Here is a 19557-nt window from a genome sequence, read left to right as displayed (position 1 = left end):
GTACACGCACACACACACACACACACACACACACACACACACACACACACACACACACACACACACACACACACACACACACAAACACACAAACACACAAACACACACGCACACACGCGCACACATGCGCACACACACACACACACACACACATACACACAAACACACACACACACACACACACACACACACATACACACAAACACACACACGCGCACACATACACACACACACGCACACACATATACACACACACACACGCACACACACACACACACACACACATACACACAAACACACACATACACAAACACACAAACACACACACACACACACGCACACATGCACATACACACACACATACATACACACATACACACACACATACACACACACAGACACACGCACACACACAGACACACACATACACACAAACACACACACACACGCACATACGCACATACACACACATACACACACACAGACACACGCACACACACAGACACACACATACACACAAACACACACATACACACAAACACACACACACACACACACACACACACACACGCACACACGCACATACACACACATACACACACACATACACACACAGACACACACATACACACAAACACACAAACACACACAAATACACGCACGCACGCACACACGCACACACACACACACATACGCACACACACAGACACACACATACACACAAACACACAAATACACACACGCACGCACGCACACACGCACACACACACAATATACATTTGCACAAAAATACTGATTATATTAGACATGAATTCAACAAAAGGCTGTCTAAAGGAAGCTCCTGACAGGTTTGAGATATTCAGTAGAACTTACTGAGCAATAATCTGTCATTTGAACGAAATTTAATCCACACCTTCTTACCACATAAATGGTTCTTTATAGGTTCCTTAATAAAAGTTTCTCCAATAGTAAAAATTGAAATCTTCCAACAGGCAAACATTCTTCTAGCTTATATAAGTATTTTATTTTCTAACTTAAGACCCTAGGTTTTCAGTAGCTGATTAGATCGAGCGTCTTTGGTGTCTCGTATTTCATTTTTCATCAATGAGTCTAATAAACTAAAGCATTTAGGGCTCTTAATCGTTCTGCTTTGTAGTTCTTCACTGATTTATCGATCGTAGCTAAACACCGGGATTCGGTGTGGTGGCCATCTTTCGATTTTTTTTTTTTCCCTTCGGTTGTCATGGTTACCTTTCATCCCACTCCCCGAGATTCCACCTCCGAATATTAATTCTTTAATCAAAGCAGACATTTAAAAGGTTATTATTTCAAATCCTCCTTCACTATTTCAAAAAATCTCAAACTCATAACAAAGGAGATTTTATTAAGTTTCTCTCTTCTCCCTCAGGATGACTCATGACTCTGGTTATTTAATCCTACTCTTATGTAAACTGTTTATTAGCTCTTCACTACACTGACTCTATCTATGCTACCCTTCATTTCTCTGTCAAGTCTCTTAAAAATCAATTAAAGACAAAGAATTAGCTCGAATGATTCGGCTGAGATGAAACCTTGCTATTTTCCCTCCACTGTCTCGCTGCTTTCCTCATAATAAAGGAGAGAAGATTTTGTTATCCACATCCAGTAATGCTGCGTTATTAAACTCTTAAAGAGGCGGAAATCGAAAGTTGGAGATGTGTAACAAAAAACCCACACACACACGGTTGTTGGCGGTTTTTCCGGTGCTACTAGTTTTTCAGACTGATCTCTAGCCCTTTCTTTTAACTTTGGTCGGAGGAACGTTTCACACGTCTTGTTCCGAACGCGCCGTTATGAAGCACAGCTTTTCCCCCCAGAGTTACAGCCTACAGTGTGAAACATTAAGGTTTAACCATGTTACAGCTAGTCGCTAAGCAACAGACACCCGATCGGAAAACCTCATATCACATGCTTTGTACTGTACCTCAATAGACACACTGTGACTTGTGTGAGTTCGTTGCAGCATTCGATGAAAAAAATGTAAAAAATGAAGTTCGATGGTTAACGATAACACGTCAGTCGGCACCTCTGAGTGTCTGAGGAGGATTTACTTTTCCACGCTGACGTCAAACGACATGTTATTTGAAGCGATCGCATGCTGGGTTTGTCCGATCATTAACGTCGATGTGCAAATATGCAAATGAGAAGAAAGTCAGATCCCAAAAGGCCCAGGATTCAGTAGGAGCAGTGTGAAACCTCTCGGTACATCGACCCAGGATTGTGTTTACCTAAAGTTTGATATCACACATAGTTAATATGTGTAATTATCTTTTTTTCCTCATTATACTTTACGTAACTCATCACCATTCCATCCTTGTACGTAACTAGAACTTTTCCATATCTATAGACGTGTGTATTCCTAACTGGACCTCCCTCTGGTACGTTACACCCCCGATCCGCTCATTTAACCAAGAAAGAAAGAAATTTGAACATATTATAATTAGCTACCAAGAGGCGCAGGAAAAAACTCCCAGGATGCTTTAGTGTAGAAACAGAGCACCAGATCTGGTTCACTTACATCATCACACGGTGCTCGGATCATTACGGTTGATTTTCTGCTGTTGGTTTGTAGTGAAATAGCGCAGCGTATAGAGAATATATCACAGCGCTAATGTGAAGTGAGTGTGTTGGGGTAACTCATTTGCATATTCATATGTGTATGCAAATGATCTTTAGAGAGATGCATGTGTAAAGCATACAGATGTTTCCCGTAAAGAAAATCCAGATTAAAAATGCAGCTCTTTTCTCTTTTACCCTACTTCTAGAATATATATTTCATGATTAATATGATTAATAGAAATGAGTATAGACTTGTGAATGTATACTTCAGATGTCAGGTTCTACGCAGAACCTTGAAAAAGACTAGAAACTTTATTCTAAAAAAATAAAAAAAGTATCTGTGTGGAACTCTGAGAAAACGAAGACGTCAAACTTGGCAAAGAAGCTTTAATGCTTTAAAGGCTCTTTACTTGTTCCTTATGTCAAGCTGAGGGTAATAACTGAGAATCCGAAGAGTTTTAGAATCAGAGGATCTGGACTGCACATTAGGATGAAAAGAGAATAAAAAAATAATAATAATAATCAAAATCAATAAAATTAATAATAATAATAATAATAATAATAATAATTTACTATTACTACTACTACTACTACTACTACTACTACTACTAATAATAATAATAATAATAATAACAATAATAATAATAAATGTAATTAATAATTTAATACTACTACTAATACTACTACTACTACTAATAATAATAACAACAACGGTAATAATACATTTTTATTAATAATTAAATAATAATTATATAATAACAATACTACTACTACTACTACTTATAATAATAATAATAATAATAATAATAATAATAATAATAATAATAATATAATAATAATAATAATAATAATAATAATAATAATAATAATAATAATAATAATAATAATAGTTATTATTATTATTATTATTATTATTATTATTATTATTATTATTATTATTATTATTATTATCATCATCCAACATTTTAATGGTACTACAGTCTATAAAATGGCAAACAACATATTCAAATAAACTATTTCTAATCCAATATACTTTTATAAACCTTGTGACTCCCAGCATCTACAGCGGGTGATATTCTGATCTAATTAACTTTCCCTCTTGACATTTGCAATGCTCTGGGATTAAAAGTGCTTACGAACGCTCCTGGATGCAGACAGAATCGTGTCTCTTTATCGGCAGCTAGGAATGCGCTTCATGCAGATGCAATCACGGTGTGAAATCAATGCGACATAAACGTCAAGCAGGAACAGGAACGCGCTGCCAGATATACAGCCGGCGTGGAGGAAACTGCCTACAGACACCAGAGCTATGCAGAGAAGATCAGCATATCGCTAGTCAGATCGCTAGCTCAGCTGTAACGTAACTCATATCACACTCGTGTAGTTCCTCTGTGGTGTTTAAGTGTGTGTTGTGTGTCGTGTGTTACTCTCAATATGAAAATGATGAGAATAGTACAGAAAAAAGCTTAAAAGGAGAAGAAAAGAAAAGCAAATTCTCTCATCATTTTAATTCCTAAAAGATTTTTTTTCCCCTGAAGCATTACCACTGGGTTGAGTTCAACACGAAACCGTTAAAGTTTTCCAGATCCGAGATACCTAAAGGTTAAACTAGACTTAAGGCTAAAGGGTTTTTTTTAAATCAGAAGAATAATCCAGTCAAAGTGAAATCTAGAATCTTAATGATTCTCTGATTGTCCTGAAAGGGAACCTTTATATTGGGTGTAAAACCCTTCAATAATTAACTACTTCAGTGATTTTAGAATCTTAATAGCACTCCATGATTGTGGAATAATAATAATAATAATAATAATAATAATAATAATAATAATAATAATAATAATAATAATAATAATAATAATAATAATCATTCATTCATTCATTCATTCATTCATTCATTTTCTACCACTTATCCAAACTTATGTAACATAATAAATAAATAAATGAATGAATAAATGAATGAATGAATGAATGAATGAATGAATAAATAAATAGTTTCTCTAATTACAGATTACAAAGTAAATAAATGTATAATTAGTTTCATTAGAAGATCATTAGGTCATAAGATCTTAAGGTAATGTTAAGAACTGAATAACATTTATTTATTTATTTATTTATTTATTTATTTATTTATTTATTTATTTATTTATTTATTTATTTATTTGTTTGTTTGTTTGTTTGTTTGTTTGTTTGTTTATTTGTTTGTTTGTTTGTTTGTTTGTTTGTTTGTTTGTTTGTTTATGGGGTTCAACATGCACCTATTAATTAAAATGTTTTTTGATAATATTTTGTAATTGTATTTCGTACACAAAATAAACCGTGTGTGTGTGTGTGTGTGTGTGTGTGTGTGTGTGTGTGTGTGTGTGTGTGTGTGTGTGTGTGTGTGTCCTTTTAAAACAGTGACTGTGCCTCACGCTCTGATGTCTGTGTATGATTTAAAGGTCACTTTAGCCTTTGTCAACATCGGGGACATTTCAACACATAAAGCTTCATGTGACGTCTCAAAAGACGACCGCTTCTCTTTATTTACTCACAAACACACAATAAAGACGGACACACAATAACGTTGAACCCAAGCTCTTTAAAAGGCCTCAGAGGATTCTGGACTCTGATTGGTCGGAGGTTGTTGATTCATTTTCAGTAACAGTAGCAGTGACATTAGAGCAGCAGCAAATCACAGGGTTTTATACATTAGTGCAGTCACTCTGATAGGTTACTGTTCCCATAGTAACAGCTCATTCATGCCTACATCTCCTCCTCTAGCCTCCAAAGACACACCCACATATCCTCCTCTAGCCTCCAAAGACACGCCCACATCTTCTCCTCCAGCCTACAAAGACACACCCACATCTCCTCCTCTAGCCTCCAAAGACACACCCACATATCCTCCTCTAGCCTCCAAAGACACACCCACATCTCCTCCTCTAGCCTACAAAGACACGCCCACATCTTCTCCTCCAGCCTACAAAGACACACCCACATCTCCTCCTCTAGCCTACAAAGACACGCCCACATCTTCTCCTCTAGCCTTCAAAGACACACCTACATCTCCTCCTCTAGCCTACAAAAACACGCCCACATCTCCTTCTCTAGCCAACAAAGACACACCCACATCTCCTCCTCTAGCCTACAAAAACACACCCACATCTCCTCCTCTAGCCAACAAAAACACGCCCACATCTCCTCCTCTAGCCTCCAAAGACACGCCCACATCTCCTCCTTTAGCCTTCAAAGACACGCCCACATCTCCTCCTCTAGCATCCAAAGACACACCTACATCTCCTCCTTTAGCCTTCAAAGACACGCCCACATCTCCTCCTCTAGCATCCAAAGACACACCTACATCTCCTCCTTTAGCCTTCAAAGACACGCCCACATCTCCTTATCTATCCTTATTATCTTCAGACTCAAACTTTTCCTCTCCCAATCTTTCTTTATTTTCTTGTTTGTCCTCATGCTTTTGTTCTCTCTCTCTCTCTCTCACACTCTCTCTCTCCCTCTCTCTCTCTCTCTCTCTCTCTCTCTCTCTCTCTCTCTCTCTCTCTCTCTCTTTCTTCTCCATACGTCCTTCAGAAGTCTTTGTAACCACCGTCCTTTTCTCCGTCTCGCTGTGGACGCTAACAGCGCAGGAGGAAGCCGTCAGCACAGCTTCAGGAGTTCGCTCAGGCCTCGCCTCGGTCACGCCGAGGAAATGCAGATGACGGATGTGCAAAAAATAAACGTTTAAAGCCGAACAGTTTGAGTTAAAATCACTCCAAGTCTTAAATGATTTCATTATTCATTCGTCACCAAACAGGAATTGATAAAGTAACACATAGTTTTTTGTTAGCTGGTAAAATTCAGATTGATTTTTAGGAACAAATCAGTAAGTAAATGAAATGAATAATTATCATTGTGAAGGAGTTGATGAGTAATAAATCCTCTCAGAGCTCCATGTTCACATCAGGGTTATATCACAGCTCAGAACACAAGCACTTACTCTGTTCTCCCAAAGCAACAGAGGAATTAATTATACAACCCTGTTAGACAAACACACACACACACACACACACACACACACACACACACACACACACACACACACACACACACACACACAAACACACACACACAAACACACACACACACAAACACACACAAACACACACACAAACACACACAAACACACACACAAACACACACACACACACAAACACACACACACAAACACACACACACACACACACACACACACACACACACACACACACACACACACACACACACACACACACACACACAAACGCGTTAACACAGGTTAAAGCACCTAGTGGTTGGTGTTTGAGGTCGAGTGAAGGTGGAGGAGTTTAGGCATTGATGAGACTCGCATAAACAACAAAAGCATTGAGTTCAATGAGTGAATAAGTTTTTCCCCCCACACGATTCCTCTCTCTCTCTCTCTCTCTCTCTCTCTCTCTCTCTCTCTAATTATATTGAATTATTCTCTTCTCTTACTGTATACTTTTCTCTCCTCCTTTCATGTGAGAATATATATATTTTCTTTTCTTCTCTTATGCACTTTCCTTTTACTATTTTTCTGGCATTTTTTTTTATTTTATTTTCTCACTCTTCTCTTCTCTTCTCTTCTCTTCTCTTCTCTTCTCTTCTCTTCTCTTCTCTTCTCATCTCTTCTCTTCTACTTGATCCATCTTTTTCATTTCCTCTCGTCTTTTTGCTACATGCTTCATGTGTACACGGCTAAAGATATCGATGAAACTTTTATATTCCTGTATTGTGTTGTTTTGTGTTGTGTTGTTTTGTGTTGTGTTGTTTTGTGTTGTGTTGTTTTGTGTTGTGTTGTTTCTTCTCCTTTCTGTTGAACTCTAACTGAACTCTAAACCGATCTCACCAGCCAGTCTCAGAGCATTAGCATTAGCTTTATAATTAGCGTGAGCGCTTGCATGTTTGAGTTATTTGTGTATGTGCCAAGCCCAACCGGAGTGAGAGCGCAGACTCTCCAGAGCGAGTGGGAGGAAATCCAGCTTCCGCCGTGTGCAGCCGCGGACGGAACGGCCGATCTAACCTTTGAACAAATTGACTTGTTATTTCAGAACGTCAATACCAATGGCACGCTCGTTGTGGCTTGAAAGGCCAAGATTCGTATCGATTAGCAATTCTGACTCGAAAACGGCCGGCCATCTTTAATAGAGCCTTCGGATGAACTCGGGAAAGCGGTGTTAAATATTGCAGTAAACCCCGAGCTGGACTAAATGCCAGGAGATACGCTTCATTTAAAAGACTCGGCTTACAAAGTAGCTTGGAAGAAACGTAATTTAAGGACAATTAGCAAGTTTGCAGTTCGGCCCAATGCTTAGCTTCATGGCTGAATAACTTAGTTCACAAAGCTACAAAGTTTTTGGAGCACTAAAACAAACCAAGAACTTTTCCATGAAACTAAATAACACCTTTTAACCTCCACAGTAATTTCCCAAGAATAATACTTTATTATCTTTATTAAATTGCACTGTTTATTCGTTCAAAGTCCAAAATAACGGACGGACCGAACCGTCATCCGACTTCATCAGACTACAAACGTACAGTAATTAGCTTCTTATGGTTCTTGTAGCTTTCAAGCGCTTATGCCCCTTTTCCACCGAGGCAGTTCGAGTGCTGGCTCGGAGCCAGAGCCTAATTTAGAACTGGTTCTTTCTGTTTCGACCACCAAAGCGCCTAGACTTAAGAACCGCTTACGTCAGGGGCCGCGGGCGGGGCTACTGTTAGCGCATTTGATAATACACGTACACGTTTTATTTGATAATACACGACACGTACACGTTTTATTCGCCGCGTTTGGATGCCGATGTAGGTTCACAAAGCCATGAGCATTAACAGTAAAGCAACATCCACCATTGTTGTTGTGTTTGTCGCTGCTGCGCTAAAGTTGCTGGGACACGTGACACGTATACAGTGACGTCACACTCGGCGCTGTGATGGCTCTCTAGCTGGTGGAAAGGCAAACCGGTTCTTAGAAGGTTCTCAAGTGGAACCAACTTTGAACCAGCACCAGCGCTAGCTCTGAACCAGCACCCGGTTCTTTCCGGTGGAAAAGAGGCATTAGAGATTTTTTTTTTGTCTTATACTTGATTTATGCATTTAATTCTCGCTAAGTTCCACGGAAACACTTGACAAACTGAAATATTGCCCGTGTTTGAGTTTTTACACTGAAACAAATGAGAAAATAATCGTTCACAACGCCCTGAACTTGTGTAACATGATTAATCAGGTTAACTCCCAACTTGTGTGTTTGACTCTTTCTGTAAGTCTGACATGATCTTAATAATACCAGAGAAACTACAGCTATTCAGGACACAGTGAGAAAAAAAAATACAGTGAGCAATAACTCCATTTGTTGTAGAGGAGAAAAAATAATATATTACAAAACGATTTCCATCCCAGAAAGGTCAAATCCCATCATCAGCATGGACCTAATGAGTCCTTCAAGCTTTCCAAAGCTGAACCCTGACACTCGGCTGTGAAGAGTTAAACACTCCACCGAGGCCAATACACTCGAAATAAATATAAACTGACTCCAATTTTGCCTTCAGGTCTCTTGATGGTGTTTGGAGGAGTCTGTTATTAGCATCGTTTTCCATCCGAGATAAAAATGCGGATCCGTTTTTTTTCTGTCTATCCGAGATTTGTAGCATGAGATTTACTCTAAAGATGTAAACGAGTTACAGTTTGTTTTATTGTAACAACGTGGGATGTTTGTACTGTGCGGCAAATACGAAGATACTGTAATGCTCTTTAAAATCAGATTAAAGGTGAATTCTCGCTTTAGTTTCCATGGTGAAGTTTATGGAGACTTGAATGAAAAAAAAAATCACAGATACTGTATATTTGCTATTAAAATATGTTTACCAATAAAATATGAAACATTTATCATCATAGCTCAGTGTAATTGAATTTTGCCCCCAAGGAATAAACCTCCTGTTGTTCTTATATATGACTAATGCTCACTGTTTGTGAACAGCAACCGGAATATAATAATAATAATAATAATAATAATAATAATAATAATAATAATAATAATAATAATAATAAAATTAAATAATTAAATAAATAAATAAATAGTGATAAACAATTAACAAAATAAATAAATAAATAAATAAATAAATAAATAAATAAATAAATAAATAAATAAATAAACAGACAAACAGACAAACAGACAAATAAATAATAATAGTAATAATAATACTTTTACTACTACTACTACTACTACTACTACTACTACTACTACTACTACTACTAAATTAATTAATAAATAATGATAAATAATTAACAAAATAACATAAATAAATACATAAATAATAATAATAATAATAATAATAATAATAATAATAATAATAATAATAATAATAATAATACTCTTACTACTACTACTACTACTACTACTACTACTACTACTACTAATAATAATAATAATAATAATAATAATAATAATATAGCTAAAAAAAGTTCCCCCAAAGCTTGTTTTCACCTTGGAGATTATTTGCATGCTCTTCACAACAAGGCCAAGTGAAATCAGGAAGGCTAAAGTTCACCACAACCAATTTGTTTACTAATAGACCTGCAATTAAGGGTCTGATTTAAATGTAAGAAGTGCAGCATGGCAAATGAAAACAAGTCCATTAAAAACATATCAGAGCTGCGCTAGCCCACCTGCCACGATCGCGACATTAAGAAGCTAACGACGCCTTCACTGCAATCTGCTGTTGCCATCACATTGTGACGCTGTTAAATCCTTCTCTATGATTACCGCCGCAAATGAACGTAATGACGGGGCTAAATCCTCTAATTTACAAATCTGCTTTTTAATTAACTGATTTGCATTGTTTAGTATTTTTCCCAGCGCTGATCAATCTTTCTGACTGTAATAAAACCTTTCGCTTTTTAACAACGAGCAAAAGGAACATTGTTGACCGTCTAAAAATATAAACAAATATATAAACCACTCGACTCAAAAGTATAGAAGCTCATTTGTGTTACTGCTAATAACTTTTGTATTGGCTCATAACTATCAGGAGACACTAAGCCGTAAATATGAGATAGTACACGAGTATCGAGATACCAAGACATACAGTAATTATGAGAAACTAACTCATATGTATGAGGAAAAAGTCATATCAGGTCATAATTTTTCAGTTTTTATGATATTAAGTCAAGTATGAGATACTAAGTCATAAATATGAGACATCAAATTGCCATAATGAGATCAAATGAGATAGTGATAATCATGAGACATTAAGCGATAATTATGTGACGTTTATTCACAATACTATGACATTTTAATTTTCAGAATAATATCTCATAATTCAGAATGATGAGATATTATAAGATGTTAAATTGCAATTTTGTGATTGTAAGTCAATATTTTAAGATGCTAAGAGATAATTATGAGATGCTATTTCATATGTATGAGGTAAGAAGTCATACGTTTGAGATATTAAATGATTAGAAAAGCAAGACACTAAGTCAGAATTATGAAACACTGTCATAGTATAAATTATATAAATAATCATTTCATTTCATTTACATTTTAAAAGACATTTTAAATTTAGATACAAAGTCTCATAATTATGAGATACTAAGTCAGAATTACAAGATACTCACAAACTTATGAGACACCAAGAACGGATTATGAGATTTTCATAATCATAAGTTAAACTTAAAGATACTAAATCATACTTTTAATATACTTAATAATTTTAAGATACCGTGCCATAATTATGAGATAGTGTTTTATATAAGGACTGTGACGTCCCAGGCTCCAACAATAGTATCTTAAAGTTATGATTTATCTCATAATCACATGATTTAAAATGAAATGATGACTTATGTTTAGGATTTTTTTATCTCATAATTCTGAATCGTTTTCTCATCGTTTTGAATTGAAGTAGCAGTAACAGGCTTCCGTGTAGGAGGAACTTCCTCGAGAAAGTTTAAAGCATATACTTTTCACACAGCTCCATATTTAAAGCAGGAGCTAAAGCCTTTTAGAGCTGTGTGCAGAATCGACAGGATTACTGATACTGTAGGACCGATGCACTTTGTGAAAATGCTTTTTTTTTTTTTTTTTTTTTTTTAAAGTCATCAAGGTTAATGCTGAGAAGGTTTACATCAAGCTTTACGCTTCGTGACGTCCTGGTCTTTTGTGCCACTGTTTAGATGAATATATATATATATATTTTAATACAGTATATATATATATATTTTCTTAAATATTAAAAATATATATTTGAATATGAAGATTGGTGTGAATATAAACCGCTGTTAAAAAAAAGTGTAGAATCTTCAAATCTGATTGGTCAGAAGGTGAGTAATAATTAAATAAATAAATAGATAGATAGATAGATAGATAGATAGATAGATAGATAGATAGATAGATAGATAGATAGATAGATAGATAAATAAATAAATAAATAAAATCATTGATATAGTAAATTTATTTTGGAGGAAATGTTTGTTTAGCATTTATGGAAGGAGTCTCCAGTGTCCTGGTAAAGGTCTGATATCGAGAAGTTTACACTTCGTGGTTTCATTTAAGCGGTGCAGTTATAAACGGATAAGAAACTACACCCAATAATCTTTGGCAAATTGGTTATTTCCTGCTGAAATTATTAAACAAGGCATTAGTCTGTCATGGACGTTGTCTGTACAGTAATTTAAATGACTATTTAAACCTTTTTTTTTTTTTTATTTGCTGATGAATCCGAGTTAAATGCAGGTATGAAGAGAAGACGTGAACCTCCAGACACCAAACGACAGGCCGAGTCGTCCGTAGTGGTAAACCAGCTTCAGAATGGAGATCATCCAATACCATCTGGTCCACCAGCTGTAGCTTGGCACAAATGTTTTGGTCATGCTGCTCGACCAGCTCTTACCAGCTTGGCCTATGTTTTGGCAGCTGTGAGCTGGTCAGAGAGAGTGATAACAGGGGGAACGACAGACAATTCACGCTAAAGAACTGGACTGAAGAATAGACTGGGGTCAATTATTTGGATTTTTTGGTGGATTATATCATACTCAATAATAAAATGGACAGAACTAATATTGCAGGTTTGTTTACATCCTTCACCTTTACAGCACGATGTGTGTGTGGGGGGAAATTCAGAATGACAAATTCAGAATTCTTTGTATTATAAAGTACTTTTTTGACCTGTAACAATACTAGTGTATATATAAACTTATTTATTTACTCATACCGCTTATCCGAACAACCTCGGGTCATGGGGAGCCTGTGCCTATCTCAGGCGTCTTTGGGCATCGAGGCACTTATTTATTTATTTGTTTCTTTATCACTAACAATCTTGTCGTTAGATTGATTCTGATCGATTTCTTTCAGATCTAGATTATCTATATCTATATATATAGTACTGTACGTGTATAATTATAATTCCATAAACACTCTATATAAATATTTTGTTCTTTATTTCCTTCTTCTTTCCAAAAATTTTCATTATTTATTTATTTTTTACATTGTACAAATGCAAAAGGAGTAATAATGGAATGAAATTGTAGTGAGAGATGATGCAATAGCTCTTTTCTTTTTTCATTCATTCATTCATTCATTCATTCATTCATTCATTCATTCATTCATTCATTCGCTCATTTTCTACCGCTTATCCGAACTTCTCGGGTCACGGGGAGCCTGTGCCTATCTCATGCGTCATCGGGCATCGAGGCAGGATACACCCTGGACGGAGTGCCAACCCATCACAGGGCACACGCACACACTCATTCACTCACACACTACGGACAATTTTCCAGAGATGCCAATCAACCTACCATGCATGTCTTTGGACCGGGGGAGGAAACCAGAGTACCCGGAGGAAACCCCCGAGGCACGGGGAGAACATGCAAACTCCACACACACAAGGCGGAGGTGGGAATCGAACCCCCAACCCTGGAGGTGTGAGGCGAACGTGCTAACCATTAAGCCACCGTGCACCCCTTTTCTTTTTTCAATTCTAACAAAATAATAATAATAGCAATAATAATAATAATAATAATAATAATAATAATAATAATAGCAATAATAATAATAATAATAATAATAATAATAGCAATAATAATAATAATAATAATAATAATAATAATAATAATAATAATAATAATAATAATAATAATAATAATAATAGCAATAATAATAATAATAATAATAATAATAATAATAATAATAATAATAATAATAATAATAATAATAATAATAATAATAATAATAATAACACCCAATTTCCAATTTGTTTTACAAAAACAGCTAAAACCTTGACTTTATTATAATCTACTCTTTTAATACTTTACCATGCCAACATAATGCTCTTTCTTCACTTTCTTCAAATAAATAAAGAAATAAATATATATAAAATAAACCTCTTTCCCTCAACTACCCGCCAGGTCATGACATCACTTTAGCTTATCATTTTCCAATAAACTCTCTCCTTTCCAGCTTATCCTATATATAAATATAACTAAACTAAATGGTTTAACCTTCAGTACACTTCCAGCGAGCGTGCCCTTGAACCCATTAGAAGTGGCACTCGAAAGTCTGCGAGAAGTCCTGAAAAAAGTGCAAAGTGAATTATTTTCTTACAGCCAACTGCTTTTAGATCTCTGACCAGTCCTGACAGGATTAGGGAGGAAAAAAAACCGCTGCACCTCCAGAATATGATTAACAAGAAAAAAGAAAACAGTACAGAGGTGAAAGTGGCCCAGTGCGATTGCTTTAAATAACCAGCAAAGTCATCAAATCCTTTAATTAGAAAAGTTTCATGTTGTTACTTTATAATAACAAAGCCTTAACTTTATCATTATCACTCCACCTTAATGATTACGTGGTAAAGGCAAATAATTTTTAATCATTCATTCTTCTTATGATGGATATATTTTTGAGACACGGTCACAGTTGTTTAGCCACAGATGTTTAGTAGCATTAAAGGGTTTGTTGAACAGATAATAATAATAATAATAATAATAATAATAATAATAATAATAATAATAATAATAATAATAATAACAATAATAACAATAATAATGACTATTATTATTGTTATTATTGTTATTATTATTATTATTATTATTATTATTATTATTATTATTATTAATATTAATAATAATAATAATAATAATAATAATAATAATAATAATAGCAATAATAACAATACTACTACTACTACTACTACTACTACTACTACTACTAATAATAATAATAATAATAATAATAATAATAATAATAATAATAATAATAACAATAATAATAAACACCCTGATATTTATGGGATGTAAATAAAATAAAATAAAAATAAATCTATTAAACTTCTGAAATTTAAAAATGGAATACAATTGAAGGTTTTTTTTAAATAAATAAATAAATAAATAAATAAATAAATAAATAATAAAAATATTTTGTATGTAAGGTTCAGCTAAGCGGAACTGTTATTATTATTATTATTATTATTATTATTATTATTATTATTATTATTATTATTATTATTATTATTATTATTATCAAAATGATCATGTATTTCCTGTATTTAGAAATATTCATATAAATTACAACTGCTAATAATAATAACAAACAATCTGACATGATTAAGACTAAACAGAAATGTGCCACTATAAAGCAAAAGTAAAATAAAAGTCTTTATAATTATCCTGGTTAATAATTTTTGTGCCAGCAAGGGAAACCGTAACCTGATGAAATCGAATAAAATGAAATCATCATTAAAAAAAAACGTAATTTCTTTTTCCACTTCCAGCTGTGCACACATCTGGTCTGAAAGGATCAGGCATCAAGAGTTGTGTTTTTGGAGGTCCATCATCGCAAATTTTATTAATTTGGTTAATTTTAAAACTCACTTAAGACATTTAATATTCTGAGCGAAGTAGATGCAGGAAACTGAAAGCGGAGAGTTACCATGCAGCCTGTGGAGTCGAGTCGTCTGTCAGAAACACACTTGAAGTTCTTCCTGCAGCCGCCGTTGTCCTTGGAGCAGTCTCTCACCGGGCCGAACGACGCCAGCAAATCGTCTACTGTCTCAAAGTGGGTGGACATCATGGCCTCTTCCCTGGAGACGGAACAAAAACGAGCGAGAGTTAGGAGCGTTCAGGGAACAACAAAGCGAGATGAGATCATGAGGTCAACAGCAATAACAGGAGGACATGCTGTGGACATGGTGACATTTACTGCAAGTACAAACACCGCAGAGAGAATTGAAGAAAGGGGAAAACGGAAGGAAAGAGTGAAGGTAAAGGAAGAATACTGTATAATGGATACTTCTCGTTCAATTCTGAATTTTACAAAAGTGTGATTACAGAAATATTTAAACATCAGCTAAAGACCTGTAGTTAAAGGTCTTTAGACAAGTCCTCGGTATAACAGCGACTACAGGAAACGACACGTTAAAAGGTGATGACGAGTTTGGAGCTGTTTGCAGCAGAAGATTAATTTAATTCTTCAAAATGTCCTTAAATATTCACCCCACATTTTAACAGATTCGTTTACGTTTAACCGGCGCCATCTGTAGCTGCTCTGAGAGTTTGCCATGATCTCGTTCCATCCTCATACTGGTGGCTCTAAGACAAGAATCATAGCGGTGCTCACACTCGGAGATTTTAATAACCTGCCAGACGTTTGTTGTCAGACATCTTTGCATGCTTTGGAACATCGTCGGTTGCCAGATTATGCTTTTTCATCCCTCAACTCGTGACCGAAGGATTCTTTTAAGACGTGCAATTTCATCCGTGACAGAAAATCAAGCTTATGGTATAAACCAGTTTTATCGCTGCTTGGTGGTGGAGGCAAAATATGTGCACCCCTGACCATCAGCCCTATATTGTGCTTGTTGAATATGCCATTCCATATTTATTCCCCTTTTGCTGCTATAATAGAATATAAACCTTTATCCTGTCACATATACTGTACATTACAGAACAGTAAAAAATTCTTTCTTCGCAGATGCCAACTTTGGAAGTTGGGTTCAGAGATCAAGGTCGGCCATGATACAACACCCCTGGAGGAGGGGAAGGGTTAAGGGTCTTGCTCAAAGGCCCAACAGTGGCAGCTTGGCAGTGCGTGAACTAGAGCTATAAGGAAGGTCTCAGACCAGGACTAGCTGAGATTGATTCAAGATGTTAATTTTGTAAGGAATTACATCTTTTGAAACTTTAGGTTAAACCCCTGACCGTATTTAGCAAGAGCCCAAGACAAGTCCAGGTACAAATGCCAAAATGTCAGAAACAATAATAATAATAATAATAGAACAGCTTAGTAACAATATCAAAACCAAACAGAAGGCAAGTCTGTGCACTTCTAACTGAGGAGCATCAACTGTAATGAAATGACCAAGTAATGTGAAAAGCCCTGCGGTAATGTGATTACCGATGAAGCGGAAAGATGCCAAATACTGCTTACGGACAGAAACTTGGCGAGAGATCTCAGACAATGATGTTACATCGCTTTCTCTAGACCGAGGTCGTCTCGGTCGTTGCTAATTCACGGTATATTCTGACCTCGAGGGAACCTTTGAAATTGTATACAAGCATCATAGAACAGATCCACTCAGTTGAACAACTAGAAACAGGCTTATAATAATAATGATTCACCGATTCATGCAGATACAGACGAGGACCTTCGGTTGTACTCAGCCTTATGTTTCCTTGCCTCACAAAGAAGGGGAAAAATTATATTTACCCTTTTACTTGCATACCAGCGTATTTGCTTACGAGGTCAATATGTCCCTCGAAGATTTACCGCAACCGGGCCATCCTTCGACTTCTCAAACATAGGAAAATGTAGAGAATATTCAAGAAGTGGCAACGTTTACAATATCATCTTTGTACTACCGAAGGATTAGAAGAAGGTCAGATTTTAATGCAAGAACTCGGCAAGATGCGTCAAGTCTTCAATCGTGTTGTTGTGTGAGGAAAGTTCACAAAGGGTGTCAGGACTCGGATGTATGGGTATGACCAGTGTTGTGCTAGTTACTAAGAAATAGTAACTAGTTACCAGTTACTAGTTACTTCACTCTCACTCACTTTCTACCGCTTTATCCGAGCTACCTCGGGTCACGGGGAGCCTGTGCCTATCTCAGGCGTCATCGGGCATCAAGGCAGGATGGACGAAGTGCCAACCCATCACAGGGCACACACACACTCTCATTCACTCACTATTTTCCAGAGATGCCAATTAACCTACCATGCATGTCTTTGGACCAGGGGAGGAAACCGGAGTACCCGGAGGAAACCCCCGAGGCACGGGGAGAACATGCAAACTCCGCACACACAAGGCGAAGGCGGGAATCGAACCCCGACCCTGGAGGTGTGAGGCGAACGTGCTACCCACTAAACCACCGTGCCCCCAAGTTACTTCATTCAAATTCAAATGCAAATCAATTACTTTGTTGATTACTTGCACCAACAAGTAATGCGTTACTGTTAAAAGAACGTTCTTTATTGTTCCCATTAATGCCCCTTTTATGCGTTATGGTCTATACAAACACAACACTGTCCCTGTCTAACAGTCCGGTTAAAATCTAGTCGCTGTTGTTTGCCTGGAGGGGCTTGAGTCAGTTCGAGTGTGTCCACCGACACCGGGTTAGCTTCTAGCTTCTTTGAGGTGTGTAGTTTCTACCTCCAGACTGGAGTTGCTGTTTGTCGCAGTAGATCGGACCTTCGAACAAGAAAGACACAGCTTACATTTGACTAAAAGCTTTTTGTCTTTATGCTCAACTAAAGTGAAATAATGAGCATATTTGCACTTTGAGAGACTCGTCTTGCCCTCGCCTCGCCTCGCCGTTACCGCCGCACATACACGAATAAACGGAGCAGTGCCGCATCTTCGTGTTTCCAGGTCGGCATCCACCGATCCTACAATGCGTCACTGCTCTAAACAGGTCAGTCTGTAGGCTACACTTCGGCCTAAATGAATTCATTTAAAAAAGTAACAGACAAACGCAGCGTATGGTAACGCTAATGGAGTTACTGTGTTTAAAAAGTAATGCGTTAGAGTATTAGTTACTGTTAAAAGTAACTGCGTTACAGTAACGCGTTATTGCCCAACACTGGGCATGACCCTGAAACCAAGCCCAGTCAGTGGAAGGCACCAACATGTCCACAACCATATAAAGCATGTCAGGTCAAAATAATGATGAGAAAGGTTTTTGACATTAAATGACTTATTCCTAGAGAGTTTGTTCACCCTTTTAAACTGAAGTGATCAGTCGATAAGAGGCAAAAAAAAGAAGAAAAACATCCGGAGAAGTGCTGCTCCAAGAACTGGTCCCTGTAACGGTTCGATGAACAAAAACGACATGGTTATCACTTCTCATCCACCGTAATCATCAGATCTCGCTCCTTACGACTTCTTTCTCTACTCCGACACGACTGTAGGCAATGTTTCTAGGAAATAGAGAAATGCTGTGTGTCCCATCACAAGGAGCGTACTTTAAAAGAGGAGCGTACTTTTTTACGATTCCGGAAATGATCGGGTCCCTTCCGCCGTTTGTACGAACAGTTGCGGTGTGTTTTTACTGCACACGATCGGAGTACGCGGATGTGACGCCTCTGATCCTATCGGCGCCGACTGCTATAGCAGACGACACCAATGAAGTGAGAACGAGAGTGACAGGCTAGAGGAGGATAAGAGGGAAGCCTCGGAACAAAGGTATCTAAATGTCACGGGAACGATGCAGAAAGTAGAGAGATTTATAATAAAAGCTCAGTGTAACATCTTAGTGTGTACAAGCCAGTACAGCGGGGGTGCTTGCTAGCGTCTGCGTCTGCCAGCTAGAACCTTTTGGTGAAAAAATCATACGACGAATCGTTCTCTACAATCAGCGAGAACAATAACACATGCTAGTGCATGCTGTGTGCCCAGAACATAAGTTAAAATGTTATGTAAAATATTTAGGACGTTTTGTTTTT

At 36.6% G+C, this 19557-nt stretch overlaps 1 protein-coding gene across 2 annotated transcripts in view; it reads right to left on the bottom strand.

The window, feature by feature from the left end:
* LOC113636578 (astrotactin-2-like) overlaps window positions 1-19557 on the bottom strand; it is a 369910-nt gene that overhangs the window by 109410 nt on the left and 240943 nt on the right. For both annotated transcript variants that reach the window (XM_047809140.1, XM_047809141.1), the window contains one exon: window positions 15551-15701. In XM_047809140.1, the coding sequence (XP_047665096.1) occupies window positions 15551-15701 (151 nt within the window). The remainder of the gene's footprint in view (window positions 1-15550; window positions 15702-19557) is intronic.

Source organism: Tachysurus fulvidraco, chromosome 26 (genome assembly GCF_022655615.1).
Source record: "Tachysurus fulvidraco isolate hzauxx_2018 chromosome 26, HZAU_PFXX_2.0, whole genome shotgun sequence".
In the NCBI taxonomy this organism is placed as follows: domain Eukaryota; kingdom Metazoa; phylum Chordata; class Actinopteri; order Siluriformes; family Bagridae; genus Tachysurus; species Tachysurus fulvidraco.
The sequence above is the reverse complement of the archived record's forward strand: the minus strand, read 5'-3'. Positions and strand labels throughout refer to the sequence as shown.